At 32.7% G+C, this 15,011-nt stretch overlaps 1 protein-coding gene across 2 annotated transcripts in view; it reads right to left on the reverse strand.

Annotated features, from left to right (window-relative positions):
• Nucleotides 1-15,011, reverse strand: part of LOC133183039 (E3 ubiquitin-protein ligase UBR2-like) — a 29,509-nt gene that overhangs the window by 5,723 nt on the left and 8,775 nt on the right. For both annotated transcript variants that reach the window (XM_061317961.1, XM_061317960.1), the window contains exons 12-37: nucleotides 14,668-14,749; nucleotides 14,194-14,272; nucleotides 13,570-13,675; nucleotides 13,166-13,294; nucleotides 12,618-12,705; nucleotides 12,263-12,349; nucleotides 12,006-12,067; nucleotides 11,767-11,874; nucleotides 11,558-11,623; nucleotides 10,827-10,903; nucleotides 10,309-10,403; nucleotides 9,976-10,100; nucleotides 9,109-9,161; nucleotides 8,872-8,986; nucleotides 8,505-8,556; nucleotides 8,116-8,270; nucleotides 7,852-7,945; nucleotides 7,633-7,730; nucleotides 4,811-5,064; nucleotides 4,253-4,408; nucleotides 3,988-4,128; nucleotides 3,392-3,556; nucleotides 2,974-3,071; nucleotides 2,556-2,667; nucleotides 1,363-1,423; nucleotides 463-550 (exon numbers count right to left, since the gene is read on the reverse strand). In XM_061317961.1, coding sequence (XP_061173945.1) covers nucleotides 463-550; nucleotides 1,363-1,423; nucleotides 2,556-2,667; nucleotides 2,974-3,071; nucleotides 3,392-3,556; nucleotides 3,988-4,128; nucleotides 4,253-4,408; nucleotides 4,811-5,064; nucleotides 7,633-7,730; nucleotides 7,852-7,945; nucleotides 8,116-8,270; nucleotides 8,505-8,556; nucleotides 8,872-8,986; nucleotides 9,109-9,161; nucleotides 9,976-10,100; nucleotides 10,309-10,403; nucleotides 10,827-10,903; nucleotides 11,558-11,623; nucleotides 11,767-11,874; nucleotides 12,006-12,067; nucleotides 12,263-12,349; nucleotides 12,618-12,705; nucleotides 13,166-13,294; nucleotides 13,570-13,675; nucleotides 14,194-14,272; nucleotides 14,668-14,749 — 2,746 coding nt within the window. The remainder of the gene's footprint in view (nucleotides 1-462; nucleotides 551-1,362; nucleotides 1,424-2,555; nucleotides 2,668-2,973; nucleotides 3,072-3,391; nucleotides 3,557-3,987; nucleotides 4,129-4,252; nucleotides 4,409-4,810; nucleotides 5,065-7,632; nucleotides 7,731-7,851; nucleotides 7,946-8,115; nucleotides 8,271-8,504; nucleotides 8,557-8,871; nucleotides 8,987-9,108; nucleotides 9,162-9,975; nucleotides 10,101-10,308; nucleotides 10,404-10,826; nucleotides 10,904-11,557; nucleotides 11,624-11,766; nucleotides 11,875-12,005; nucleotides 12,068-12,262; nucleotides 12,350-12,617; nucleotides 12,706-13,165; nucleotides 13,295-13,569; nucleotides 13,676-14,193; nucleotides 14,273-14,667; nucleotides 14,750-15,011) is intronic.

Here is a 15,011-nt window from a genome sequence, read left to right on the forward strand (position 1 = left end):
TATAAATGAAGAATATCAACCTCCTTGTGACAATATTTTCTTGTTTGTCTTTGAACTGACATACTGGAAATATGCAAAATGCATTCAGTAGATACTAACAGTTATCTGAAATCTCAATCTCATATACACTATTCTTTAAATGTAAGGATCAAGGTTGTATCTTTGGACCGATGGACTATCGAACAATTTCTTTTTAACCTAGGGGCATATAAAAAACAAAGCACTTTTTTATCAAACAAGGAGAGTGCCTGGTACCAAAGATACAGAGTACATGTAATTTGTACTGTACAAAATTATTTAAAATGATTGATTATCTGCCATTAGAATACACACACACAAGATATGAAGTAAATTTTTCATCTCTCTTTTAACTCTTTTATACTATCATGGATGTTCACATAGAATAATTTCTCCAATGATTAATTATATAAAAGAGTATGTATTTATGATATTGTTGCTTACCAAGGTTGATAATCGTGTATGCACATGTATTCCAGGCCATGATAGGGATCCTGGAGTTAATGTCGTCTGGATCTACACTCAAACCAAACTGAAAAGAGAAGCCTCAGATTCAATTCATTTTCTTAATTCATATTAATGTATACTCAGAAATGAGAAACAAATGATTTAGTTGAGTTTGGATTCCAGTTATGAAGTAAAAGCTGAATCTTTGCATTTACATGAGAAGTGTGTAAGGGCAATAAACAAAACTAGAGGTACTGTGATTGAACTTACAAAAAAAATACCCCCCACCACAATTTTATTAAAGTGCCAATTCAATTTTTGTAAATGTGACCTTGAACTTGCCAAAAAGACCTTGGTTAAAAAAAATTACACATCCTCTGGTCATAAGCAATATTTGTACCAAGTATGAGCTTCCAGTGATTCTCCATTACAAAGTTAAAGCCTGGACAAGAATTTTATAATTTTTTCTGCCAGTGACATAGAACTTGCTGAAATGACCTTGAATTAATGACTTACCCTTGTGTCAAACACAATCTATGTTCCAAGTATGAGCTTCCAGTGATTCTCCATTACTTAGTCATAGGCCGCACAAGATTTTTTCTACCAGTGACCTTGAACTTGCTTGAATGACCTTGAGTCAAGGTCACAACACACCACTGGGTCATAAGCAATCCCTGTACCAGGAATGAGCTTCCAGTGATTCTTCAGTACAAAGTTATGGCCTGAACAAGATTGCACAAACAGACGGACGGGCGGACAGACAGACAAGGTGATTCCTATATACCTCCCCAAACTTGGGGGGTATAAAAACTTTTAAAAAATACAGTTAAAGACCTAATCAATCAGTGAAGGAAAAATAGCTGTATTTACATTTACTTGTCATTATAATCTACTTACTGAGTATACATCTTTTGCAAACTTTTTCATCATTTCCTCCAAACTTTCACTGAATCGACCACTGTAAAAAAAATCATTAATTTGAAAAAGTACATTTACATACTAGTTCAGACAAGTACCTGCAATGAAAATAATTTGTTACTAGCACATTTACAAAATTTAATGATCTTGATCTTGGTGACATACATGTACAAAGAATTTTCTAGTTCCCAGGCCAATTTTCTCGAAAACAGATGAGGGTGAGAGGTTTTCCCCCTTTTTTATTGGTAATACATGTACATGTACATGTAAATAAAAGAGGGAATCATTTTTTATTCCCTAATGCTACCAAGTAACAATAAAAAAATTGTCATAAATATACTGCAAACAACTTTAAGATTTTTTAACATCTAACAACATTACTGTATATACATGTACATGTAGGTAAGTATTGTTGATGCAACTGATCTTATTTAATAAAGAATGCCCAATTCAAAACTGTGATTACTCTACAAAAAAAATACTATTGAAACTACACACATTTCAAAATATTCAATGATGATATTCATCGCATCTTAAAGGGACATGGAAACATTTTCAGGTACACTACCAATACTGTATTTGTTTTAAAATACTTTTAATATTTCAACTTACATTTTTTTCTCCATTATACAGCCTTCATTCTTAGTTTAAAAGAGTACAAAATTTTGAGTTCCAATATGAATTTTTTTTTTTGTCCTCTCAGAAGCGTCACAAACAGGTATAACTACAGGTGTGAAGCACACAGTATGTAAATCTTTTAACTTCTGATAAATAATTGATAACCAACCCAATGAAGAGGAGAAAATTAATGGAAGCAGCAAAGATATTATTGCAAATCATGTTCAATATACATGTATACATGGAAATTTGGTTATTCATTTGCATTAAATGCATTTGCCCCTACTTTCATTTTCAACATTAAGTTTGACTAAGGCTTCTTTTGATATTGTTAGAATTTAGCATCTTGTAAATATTATTGCTTCGGATTTCTGAAGAGAAATCAAGTGAAATGCAAGCAGAATTTTTTTTTTCTACACTGCTCTCCACACGATAAAATTTTTATTCTATTGAAAATATGATAAACTTTGCAATGTGGTCACCTAGAAATGGATACACACACAGGCCTGAGAACCATATTTTCAGGTTTTTTTATATGACCTTATTGTTATTACCCTGATGTGTTGCTGACATAATGCCACAGTAATTGGAAATTGCTGGCCACACTATCTGCCATCAGTTTGGTAATACTGCTCAGAGGACAAGGCAGAAGTGGAAAGGGGTCATCTGAGAAAGAAGTCATGAAATACGTGGTATAATGTTTACAAAAAGCCCACTTTAGTGGCATAATGTTTAAAAAAGCTCACTTAAGTGGCATAATGTTTTAAAAAGCTCACTTTTAATGTACATGTATCTGGAAATAGCTTAACAAAAAAAGTTGCCTTTATCTTTAAATTTACGTTAATAAATGCAAGATTTTGTCTGGTAATGCTCATTCACTATAACAATGAGTTTTAAATGGCGTTACATGCATAAGCCATATTACTAGGAATCATGCTTAGTTTTCTGTGCAGTAGCAAATTACAAGCAAACCTTTACTGGCAATTTTGTCTTGTTTAGTTGACTTCTCTACTGTTTTTTGCAACCCATCTAACCAGTCTCCAAAACCCAAATCTACACTGCTTATATCACTGAAATAAAAAAAAATCAAGCACAGAATTTATAAGGAATATCTTGTATGTCCTTAATATACTCATCAATAGAATACTGCGGAATCATATTAATTTTGGGGGTCAGTGTTTCTGGGCAACCTTTCACTGGTTGAAGGGGATGTAATTTCTTAAGTAACTTATACATGTATGTATACATATGATTCAAAGAATCATTTCTTTGACAAAGTTATCATTTTTGTAAATGTAGATTCCTGAGTAAGGGTGACCCACTAATTCCATAAACATTGGTACCCCCATGAACAATGATAATTCCACAGTAATATGTTACGATTGTCTACCTGTCAGAGACAAGGCTATGTAGAGCAGGTATCAGGGGTATCACAGTATTGCTTAGGCTCTCACAGAGAGGACACAGATACTCTAACTGTACAATGTTATAACTCAGGGAGTGGGGGATCCGCGACAGGCGACGTCTCTCCTTGACTAGAATGGCTTGGAAGAAACTTAAAGAGAACAAAATAGTGCCAAATCAGAAGAGGCAGAAAGTAGTGAACCAATCAATTAGCTTTTAAAATAGTTTTTCTAAAACTTAGCTAATCTTTTTCAGATCCACGAAGCTTTAAAAGTGAAATAATCACAGGATTATGTATATCTGTGAATTGTGTAGTTCACATGTACATCAAACAAAAACATATATATATATATATATATATATATATATATATATATATATATATATATATATATATATATATATATATATATATATACATATATATATATATATATATATATATATATATGAAAAAAGCATGAGAGTGCTATAGCGTTAAAACATGAGAAATACAAATTCTGAGGCCCCTAAGTTTGAATGCTAAAAATTTGTAAGAAATGATTTATTCTATTAGATGTCTAACTGACTGGTACATCCTACCTCTGCCAGCAGTCAGCATGCATTGTGTGACCACAGGAGTTAGTAAAAGTTCCTACAAAGAGATCTGAACTTGTGAAGAGAGGATCAAAGTTTTCACCATCTGGAAACTCTTTGCTTTTACATTGGGACATCACGGTTGATCTGAAACAGAGAAATACATGTAAATACTCTGAATGGTTTCATCATCTACATGTTTATACAGATTCATAATAAAAGCAATGTGTATTGCAGATAAATTCACATGTAAATTGTATAAATATTTTACCTCTGCACAAATCCAGCCAGCACCATGGCCCTTGAATTGTGTGAGATTTCCTGTTCTTCTTGACACAGAATGCAGGTTGCCTTGGTAATGCCTATGCTACATGGAGTACTTCTGTACTTGCCCAGAGCCACTGGTGTTTCATGATGTGCACTCTCACTGGGAAGAAAGAATTATGAATTGTGAATTATATGTATATGCATGTATTAATATACATGTACATTTAATTTCTCTGACCACCACAGCAAAGAAATTGCTTAAACCTATATACACACACTTTCCATGACGTACAGCATATTATAGATTTAAAGCATCTTGCCAAAACTCCACAGTCCAAATTGAACTTGTTAAGAATGATTCACTGGTATTCATATTCTGCTAAACTAAAATTAAAGTAAGATATAAAGCCTCACCACTGATGACTTATTGCTAATCCATCACAAATATTGATACATACGTAAGTCACTATAAATACACTTTATACACTTAATTAATAAGAAAACAGGTTTAGAAAAATCATTAGATAACCAAATCAGAAAACAAAAAAAATGAATAGGTCACCTGATGTCCATTTCAGAAGTACCACGGGTAAGAGAGGTATCAGCATCGGTTGATTCAAACAAATCAGCATTGTCTCGGATAAAGTTCTGCTGCATTTGGGAAATTTTGGCAATAATTTTCTCTTTTCTTTTGGCTGCCAGCCTGGCTTTTCTTTTCTTGGCTGCCTCATTCTCTTCCTTGCTAAAGGAGCTGACCTGTTCAAAAGGACTCTGAGCCTCGGCTGAACTTGTCATCTGCCTCACCTCAACGAATTTCTGTCGGAAAAAAAGCAATTACCTACAAAACTCTGACTAGAATACTATAAATATTTATACATGTACATATGCTCATACCTTTCCACATCTACCTGAGTGAACCCAAAATCTGTGCCTGTCCTTTTTAAACCATCCTCTACCTTTGTCATGAGGTCACAGGAGTGAAAAGACCTTAAGTTACTGGATCAAGTAAAGGTATTTACAGACATATAGGAGTGATTTTTATACACTGTATCTTTAAATTTGATAAAGTGACTCAAAATCTTTAAAGTTTCCTCCTACATGGATTAATTCCTCTACATGTGTAGTGAATACGAAGATTAAATTGATTGATTAAATATTGTTTAACGCCGAGTCAGCAATCTTTCAGCCATATTTTGGTGAAATGTGAATATAAAGTAGGGATGTCAACGAATAGTCGACTATTCGACCATCAGTCGAACGGACTGATGATCGAATAATGAAAAGACATTCGAATATTATTATAATTAAACAAGCTTATCTTTTAAAAAGATTGGTGAGCTAGCACTGTAGCATAATAAAATACAGAAGAAGATATCCCAACCATTTGTTAAATTTGCTGAATCGATTAATTATTAATAGGAAGGCAGATTGGTGGTTGAGTTTGTGGGGGGGGGGGGGGGGGGGGGGGTGTCACAATTCAGAATGGTGGATCTAAGAGTGTGCTTCACGTCGGCAATGGCACAACTCCTAACTGTGCTTTAAGCATTCTGTATTTTACTGCAATTTCAATTTCGATGTGAAAAATAAAAGGTCAGTAGAACCAATGAGCACCTTCTGGCCTTTCCGGCAAGCTTGGAAAACATATCCGAGGTTGCCGCGGTTTTTCGAGCTTGTTGGAAAGATCTATGAAGGTAGATTAGAAAAGCTATATATTCATTACAACTTTAGAAATAACAGTCTTGGTTTTATAAGACCCGAGTTATACTTTTTGTTCATTCACGTGCAGGTTAGACAACAGAACACAAAACTTCAGATCATAATATGTATTTTCAGATGATAAACACTAAATTGCCATGTCTTTCCGACATACTCTGAAAAAGATTTTTGTTTTTGTTGTTGTTTTTTCCGAGCTTGCCGGAATTATCCACTAAGATGGTAAAACTGTAAGGAAAGCTAGATGTCTAGAATCTTGGCATTTTATGGCCAAATTTTTTCTTGTACTTTTATGTGTAGGTTAGACAATAAATTTAAAAAAAAAATTGAGAATCCGGATCTAGACTGGTATTGACTGTCTCTAACCTACGAAATGTATATCGCGCATATCAGACAGGAAAGGCCAGTGTAAATTCGGATCATTTCTATTTTTGTATGACAAAACGAAATTGTTATCGTACAGTCTATCTACAGTAGTTTTCCCAGAATGCCCGTGAAGTCGAGCATGCGTATTTCAGAAATATAGACTAACGTAGTTGCTAGCGCTCTCGAGCGCTAGCAATAAATGCAATAAATGAGTAATAACAAGATGGAATTCTCATCACAAAACTGAGAAAATGTCTTTCCTCAGAGACAGGCGATAAGATAATTTTTCTAAACAAAAAGCAGTTGATTTTCCCTGTACGTATAGAAATACTGTTATTTACTTATAAGTGCTTCACTAATGCGAGAAGTATTTGAGAAGTATTTGCCAGTAACGGCCTGTGTTGTTTTTGTAATAAATTACTAATATACTGGGCTTTGTTTGTAAGAATATTAAATGGACGTATACCATGTACCAATTATCTTTTGTTATCTTAAGATTGCTCAAATGCAAGGAACATTTTAAACTGTTTAAGGACATTTTGATAACCAGAGCAATGAATAATTGAATAAGCAGTATCTAACTGTTTAACAATTTCATAGGCACCTGACGTGTAAAAAGTGTGAGGTTAACCCCCCCCCCCCCCCATTTATTTCAAAATAAGCTTTAAAAAATATCGGCTGTCAACTTTTTAATGTGTACTAAAATAAAAACTGACTGCATGACTGTACAGACCGATTACTGATTTCTGCTGAAATCATACATTTTGGAGAATAAGGTTTCTAAATTTATTTCATATAATCATGCTATCCACGCGTTACGTTGTATTACTTTTGATGGTACTTTTTAAATATATTTAAGTAAAAGGGTTTTTGAGTTATAAATACGTCATGTAGCAGTGAAGTTTGAAAATATTTTTTTTTCAGAAAATGTTCCGAATATTCGACTATCGTTCGAATAATGCAATCGAATGATCGACTAAGGAAAATAAATATTTTGACATCCCTAATATAAAGACAAAATTTAACAAGATCTTAAGTTAACCTGTCATTTTAAGCACTGGTTGATAAATGTGTACATGTAAATAACCTTAAGAGGTAGGGGTTTGGATGGACAATCTGTTAACCAGAAGGCACCTACATTTTTAGTTGCTGGACACTAAAATGAGTAACATATATTGCATTTTTCTGCTGTGCTGGAAATTTTTAATAATTAAACTGATAATGGTAAAACAAACAGATGCATTCAGAGATGTTTGAAGGGAAATGATGCCATTTTATAATTTAAATTATAATGTGTGTATGTACCTTAAGGATCCAAGACAACAAATCCTTGGTTGAATCATGGGAAATATTCTTAGGATCGGCCACTAATGACTCCAGTAACTGCATCAAATTTGGTTCACCTACAACATTAAAATTTTACCAAAAATTTTTGAGCAGTGATACTGATTTGTGTAGCTATGACTAAACTTTGTCAATACAATATTTATATTGTGTATCAATCATTTTCAGGAGAAAGTGTACCTCTCATAGCCTTGCCAATGAAATCAAAGCCATGATGCCCATCTTGAATATTTCGTCTTTGTTCATGAAGTGCTAATCCAATCAAATGCAAAATCTAAAAACATTTAAATATTCTATGAAAATGTCTTTCTTTAATCTTTTTATTCATCCTATACAATGATTTATTGTCTTATTTTCATAAATTAAGTTAAAATGTGTCTTATAAGGTTGTATATCTTCAGTTAAGTACAGTCTGAAATTAGTATATTTTCTTTGTCGTCATACCCTATCCAGTTGAGTCTCGGACCACGATCGTGATCGTGTCGCCACACTTCTCTGTAGAATAAGGCTGAGGATGTGCACCATGACATCACACTGGAGGAGGTTTGAGATCCTCTCAAACTGGGAGGTGAAACGTGGAGGAACGGGAGGAGGGAGGGCTGTGAGTAAATTTTTATGATAAATAAATCAAAGTGTCTTCTTCATATGCTTACACATGAAACACTTGTATGTTTATTAGATGAAATCTTCAATAGCTCAAAAAGAGAAGCCAGAATCCAAATGCATAACAGCAGACTCTCCTTTCACATCCAAATCACAGGATGACAAATTTTAGTTAATTTTTCAAAACTTTCAAGATGACTCACAATCAAATTCAGATCTATAGACCGTACCATGACTTTCAGACTTTTCTTCTTTCTTTCTTTTAATTTGTGTCTCTTCTGCCTAAAAGAGTGTGGGAAAGGTTTTTGTAGAGTGAAAAAATATTACATGTATATTAATTATGTATTGTATATAATCAAACTGGCTTTTAATCAAAATAGATGTATATACATGTATGTGCAATGCCATGCAGATTTATCTCAATCTTAAAGGCAACAATTAGATAGATATTATCCTCACAACATTCCAAAAGAAATAAATTTATCAGATGGTATATCAGTTTAAAACAAGTTACAGTTTCTGTTTTTCAAATGTTATAGAAAAGAATAACTGAGGCACAGCTAAATGAATATCAGTAAAAACTCTGTATAATCTCACCTGTGATTGGTCAGTCCGACAGAAATGGTAAAAATAGGGGTTGAATTCTTTGTAACATTCTTTCTTCAGTTCAAACTTTCCAGATCCTGCTGTTCCTATAGTGGAGGCTGGTTTTCTATAAAAAAAGCAAAAATATATGTGTAAAAAGAGAATTTTGCCTTTACCATAAAATATGAAATTTAACTATAAGTATAATGCTTGCCAATTTTATTCCTGAAATACTAGTATTCTACATACCGAAAGTTTGCAACTGCATGAATAGCATCCTCTATGCCTGCCTCCATGTTGGTCTGATATTAAACAAAGTCACAAATTCATTTACCAAAAAAAAAGCAATTTATCATGTTACTTGTATATATTTTAGCATTAGTTCTGTATTACATGTACATAATATTTAGGTATTTTTGAATAAAACTTTATGTAGTTTTGTAAGTGTACAGTAGAGTACAGTATCTTTATGTAATATCTGTCAATATTTTATACAAAATATCACAACTGGAAGTGTATACAGCCAAAACATAATTCAAAATATTTTTGTAAATCAAAATGATTAATTGATTGTATTACCAAAGACTAGAATAATATTTCCTACAAACGAATACTGTGCAGGATTAATTTATCTGCAGGAGAATAATTTTCTAAATTGATATAATGTTTGGAAAGTAAAAACAAACACCATGCAACTACAGGTAAAAATAGACATTTTTCAAGTGGAATAACTCTGTAAATACTGCACTGATTTCGGTGTAGTTTTTTTTTTTTTTTTTTTTTGCTATTGTCATTTTTGGTGATTGTAACAAACAGTAATTATTCCAGTGGGCATTGCATATTTCCATTAATTAATTTTTCTGATAATGATATTTAATGAGATACACATAAACAAGAAATCCATGCATTTATTATGAAATTGAGCCCTTACAACAATACAAACTAATTACTGCCATACAATTAATTCAATGATCAAATAAATTTTATTTTAATAGAAACACCTATTTTCATTGTCAGGTGAATGTTTGTAGAACATCAATTTGTTTTGTATACCTACATTTACTGTTCTGTTTTTTTTTAATACAAGTACAGAAGTACACATGTACATGTACTTACATTATCTGGTAAATGTTTGGACAGCTCACTGTTTGACATAGGAGAAATGCACAAGAGATGGATTATCTCCCTTTTGAGAGTATCCTCCCTGGTCACCTGCCCTAGTCCAGGTACATATCTCTCACCTTTAGACAAAAAATAAATAAAAAAATAAATATATAAGGTTCATGACTGAAAAGTTTTGCACAATACATCAATGTAACATCTACATTTAACTGACAAAGTAATCAAAATTACACAATTCAATTACAGAGGCATTGCCTGTTTGTTACTAGATAGTTGGAAGTTCTATATACATTTGAATAACGATATCTAACTGGCAAATACACATACCTAATATAATAAGCACTAGGTTTAGAAATTCCTCAGCTAACATGATAGTCTGGCGTACATTGTCATCTTGTCCCGTGGGCACATCGTACTCAGGTCTTCAACATAAAAAAATTCATGTGGTAAAATAGCTGTGACACAATTCAAATCAAGACTTAATTTTCAAATGCAAATTAATAGTCAAATACTTTCTCATCAATTTAATCGAAGTGGTAAATTAAATTTTCGAATACAGTTGTCCAGATTGGCCTGATACTCTTTAAGGGGGCAAATCCCAAAATGGTGCATTTCAAACACCACAGAGTAAAAGGAGCTGCAGATGCTCATAAGAAGTTTGCACTGTACCTTTGCTGAAGGGGGGGGGGGGGGGGGTTAAATTTTTAAATACATTTGTCCAGATGAGCCTGATACTCCTCCAGGGGAATAATTTCAAATCAATATCTTTGTACTGTAGCTTCATTGAAGGGGGGATACTAAGATCTGCAGATACATAATGAGAAGATATGGATATAACAGCTTACTTTATCCAAACGAGTAGTCCATATCTGTTCAGTAAATGAATCAGGAACTCATTACTCTCGAGAACTGAAGCTCCAATCTGAAATAGAGAATAAGGAAGTAAAAATACAATAACAAACATTTTGGACAAATTTACAATCATCTGACATACTTGTACAGTCATGTAGATAAATGCATTTTTCCTCTACATGATACACTGATACCCCCTTTCATATTATGGTACAGTACCATGTCATCCAAATTTTTAATTTAACTTCAGAAGCCCTATTCCTGTACCAGTTCCATGTTTTGAATCAATCGGAATCTTCACATAAACATCCGGATGTTTGCATACAACTATGACAATCTATATTTGTAGATAGTTGATTTTTGAAAAAAAAAAAAGCTTTGTAAGACTGGCTACTATATGCTAGTCAAGAACATATATGACCTGATGTTCTTGAGAAAATTTATATATTGTTTACAGGGTTACTTTTGCCTAAGTTAATCTTGCAAACAATTTCACTCCTTATAAATTTATGGACACAGCTCTGTTTTAACAGAAATTACTGTCTTTTTTTGATTTCACATAGTTTTGAATTCACCCACTAAAGACTAAGATGAAAGGGGCAAAAATAAAGTGGAGGCAAAAATTTCCCTGTAGTCAGTAGTCAGTCTTAAACTTTACCCCCTATTGTGCTCTAAGTCAGTTTATAAAAAATTTAAAATGAATCTCAAAAGGGAGACAACTCACCTGAAGCATCATAATGTCCTTGTCATACATCTCCTGTCTACACTTTACATTATGGTAAAAATAAATCTGAAAACACAGGGGACAAAAAAAAAATTATTCAAAATCTTCTAAACTCAAATTTGATGGCAAGATTCAACAAATTAAAACTGTAAGAAAAGGATCCATGAGAATTTTGCTAAGCAGAATTGCAAGGAACATTTCTATTTGACCTGGTTAAGAAGTGCATATCCATTTCTCCTCCAAAGTCCAGCTTGGCTCTGAGCAATCATGACTTGTACTCTCAACGGGGGCTCAATCATCCTTACAGGGTCCAGATTCTGAAAAATAAAGACATTTAGTTATAATGAACTCTTCTCCATCGTCTACACTAATCTTACTGAATCCTTGGGGTTAAACAGAATTGTTTATAAGGAGTGTCTCTATAGATTTCACTTAAAACTTTCTCTACCTTGACACTCAGTTCTGGACATCCAAACTGTAGGTCGAACTTTCCCATATTCACAAGAAGACCTGTAAATAATGAAATTCGTAATTTTCTTCATTTATTCTTCATAAAAATAAATGAAAAATCACTTCACAACTACTCCAGTACACATACCAACACATTTGACAGAATTAATTTATAATTTCTCTTCAAACAAACAATTGAACATTTAAGATAACCACAAGGGAGTGAGAAAAAGAGACTTAAACATGAAGGGTTACCTGCAAGATACCGAGTGAGAGGGAGATGAATCGATACAGGCTGACTTTGAACGTCATACTTTATACACTTCACAGTGTGTCCGCAAACTGCAATGGAGTCATTAAAATCTTTTATATATATATATATATATATATATATATATATATATATATATATATATATATATATATATATATATATATAAAATCTCCCCCTTTCCTTTTCTAACTACTGCATATAGGAGAAGATCAGCTAAATAATGATCTTTAGTTAAAACTTTCTGATGACAGTGTTAATTGTTTTGACAATTTTTATCACCAATACAGCTAAATTAATGGAAAACCTTTAACCTTTTACAATCAGTTCTCCACATACCTGTCTGTTGCTCTGATTTCTGAGTCGTGTCTCTACACTCTAATAACATCTGGGCAGCTTTCTTGTATGCTTCAATAAATACAGTCCTCTGAAAAATAATTTCAATCGTTTATCTTTTGAAAGTTTCTACTAAAGTTTTGCATTGATCTTCTTTTCTGCTTGCATTACATTTAATTAATTTAAAGTTTTCTATATACTGCTTAAGGGACCAAGTGAATGACTATTGGGATTTTTACATTAGGCCAATGAAAAGATAACTATAGGGATTTTTACTTAAGGCCAATGAAAAGATTGCTTACAAAATAAATGTATGCAGATTGAGCCAATTTTGTGTTTAGAACAAACAGGAAGACTTTGACCAGAATATTGCTAGCCTGGATGTCCTGATCTTTTGATATAATATTGTAATAGCAAAACATCTATTACAAAACACAGGCAGATGACTGGAATTTTTTCAGCAATAAAACTGAGTGTGCACAACCACTTTACAAAGTGTGATCAAGAGACACAAAGATTTAGAAGTAATTTTAATTATTGATGTCCCTTACATCAGTGCTGCACCATTCTGTAAATGAGGCAATGACATCATCAACCCTCATCTGAAGGTTAAAGGCTCCCTCCCACTCTGGTTCATACTCCAGGTGCATTCCTGTCTGCCGCTTGACTTCATCCATACCCTGTTCACAGATATTACAATTTTATAATCATCACAGAAATATCACATGTTTCATACATGTTCTTTGATAAAGTGCAAATCAGTATTCTTTCTCTGATTTTCAAAACATTTTTTTTTATTCTAGCATCCTAATTGGTGTTTGTTCTTTGTATCAGGTATGTTTTATTCTAGCATCCTAGATGGAGTTTGTTCTTCATATCAGGTACATGTATATTTTTTTATATTAGCATACTAGTTGGTGTTTGTTCTTTTTGTTTAAGTGTTAGAATAACTTGCCTGCATAATTTTCAGAAGTCTTAGAAAAGACTCATGTCCCCTGAGAAAACTGTCCCTTAGTTTGTCATTCCACTCATCTGGCCCAGGTTTACAGATCAGGGCATACCTACATAACAAAACAAACAACTATTAGATTATTTATTGATCAGGGAAAATCTACAAGAAAAACTATCATTTAAATAGTATACGTGTATTCATCAACCATGCAATAGAATTCCTTACTATTAGTGCTTTTACCACCAATATATATCCAATTACACTATTCATATACTTGAACTTTTTGTAAAAGATTAACCCCATAAAAATGTACATATCAATAGTTTTTTTTCTTTCTGATTTGCCTTCAATCCCTAAAAGAACTTGGGTCCCAGCTTTTTGAAGGTATTTCTTTTTTCAAAAATCAGTATATGGTCAATTACTTGGCACAATACAATTCTGAAGGTGCCTTTTATGCCAAGATACATGTACATGAATTTGAATTTCCTTACTGTGAAATTAAGCATCAATGATTCCTAACCAGTTCAAAGTTGTGCATTCAATCCAAGGTACCATCATCATTTTACTGTATATGTTGTCAAGATTTACATTACATATCTCAATAAATTGATAGTTTTCAATACTTACTTGAGATCGTACAACATAAAGCAAGCTCGTTTGAATGAAGGGTTCCGTTCAGCTTTATTCAAGGACAGGACACCATGAGCTGAAATATAACATTCAATAAACCATTACATGTACTGCTATATTTTTTTTATAGCATGCAAAAGCAATTTCACTTCAGATAAACATGCAAAATGCATAAACATGCTTTTTTTTTTGCCTTCAAACTTAATCTGAATGTTCATATTTCCAAAAACAAAAAAATTTTTGTTTTCATCAATTTCAATAAATTTTCCCAGACTTTCCACTAATAAGCATTCAGAATAAGTATCTAAGTTTAAATATGATTATTAAGCTAAGATCCCTCCAAATAAATAATCTATCATCAAATGTTAACCTAAAGCTATGGAGGCCATGTAAGGGTGAGTGGACAGTGAAAATGACCTCTTCAAAGACTCAAAATTCAAAAAAAGAAAAGAAAAAGAAATCAAATCTTACCATTTCTCTTTTCCTGGCATGCCTCCAGGAATGGGACAAGAATAACATTCAACAAATCGTGATCTGTTACCAGCATCCGAGCCTGGACAATGGAAATAAATTACTTTATAAGTTCTTCATATTTAAAGACAGATGACAAGGTTGTATGTTTACATGAGTTACACACCTTGCACATAAGCACTTCTGGTTAAACATGTTTAAAAAGTACGAAATATGTGTATACTGTTTACAGGGTAACTAGCAAAATGACATACACATACATGTAGCTTTAAAGAAATATAAATTTTCATGTTAATGTACACAACAGGACAGTTTTTACTACAAATTCTTTACCATATTGTCAC

Source organism: Saccostrea echinata, unplaced genomic scaffold (genome assembly GCF_033153115.1).
Source record: "Saccostrea echinata isolate AGI-Se365-2 ecotype Australia unplaced genomic scaffold, CSIRO_AGI_Sech_v1 ptg000009l, whole genome shotgun sequence".
Classification (NCBI taxonomy): Eukaryota; Metazoa; Mollusca; class Bivalvia; order Ostreida; family Ostreidae; genus Saccostrea; species Saccostrea echinata.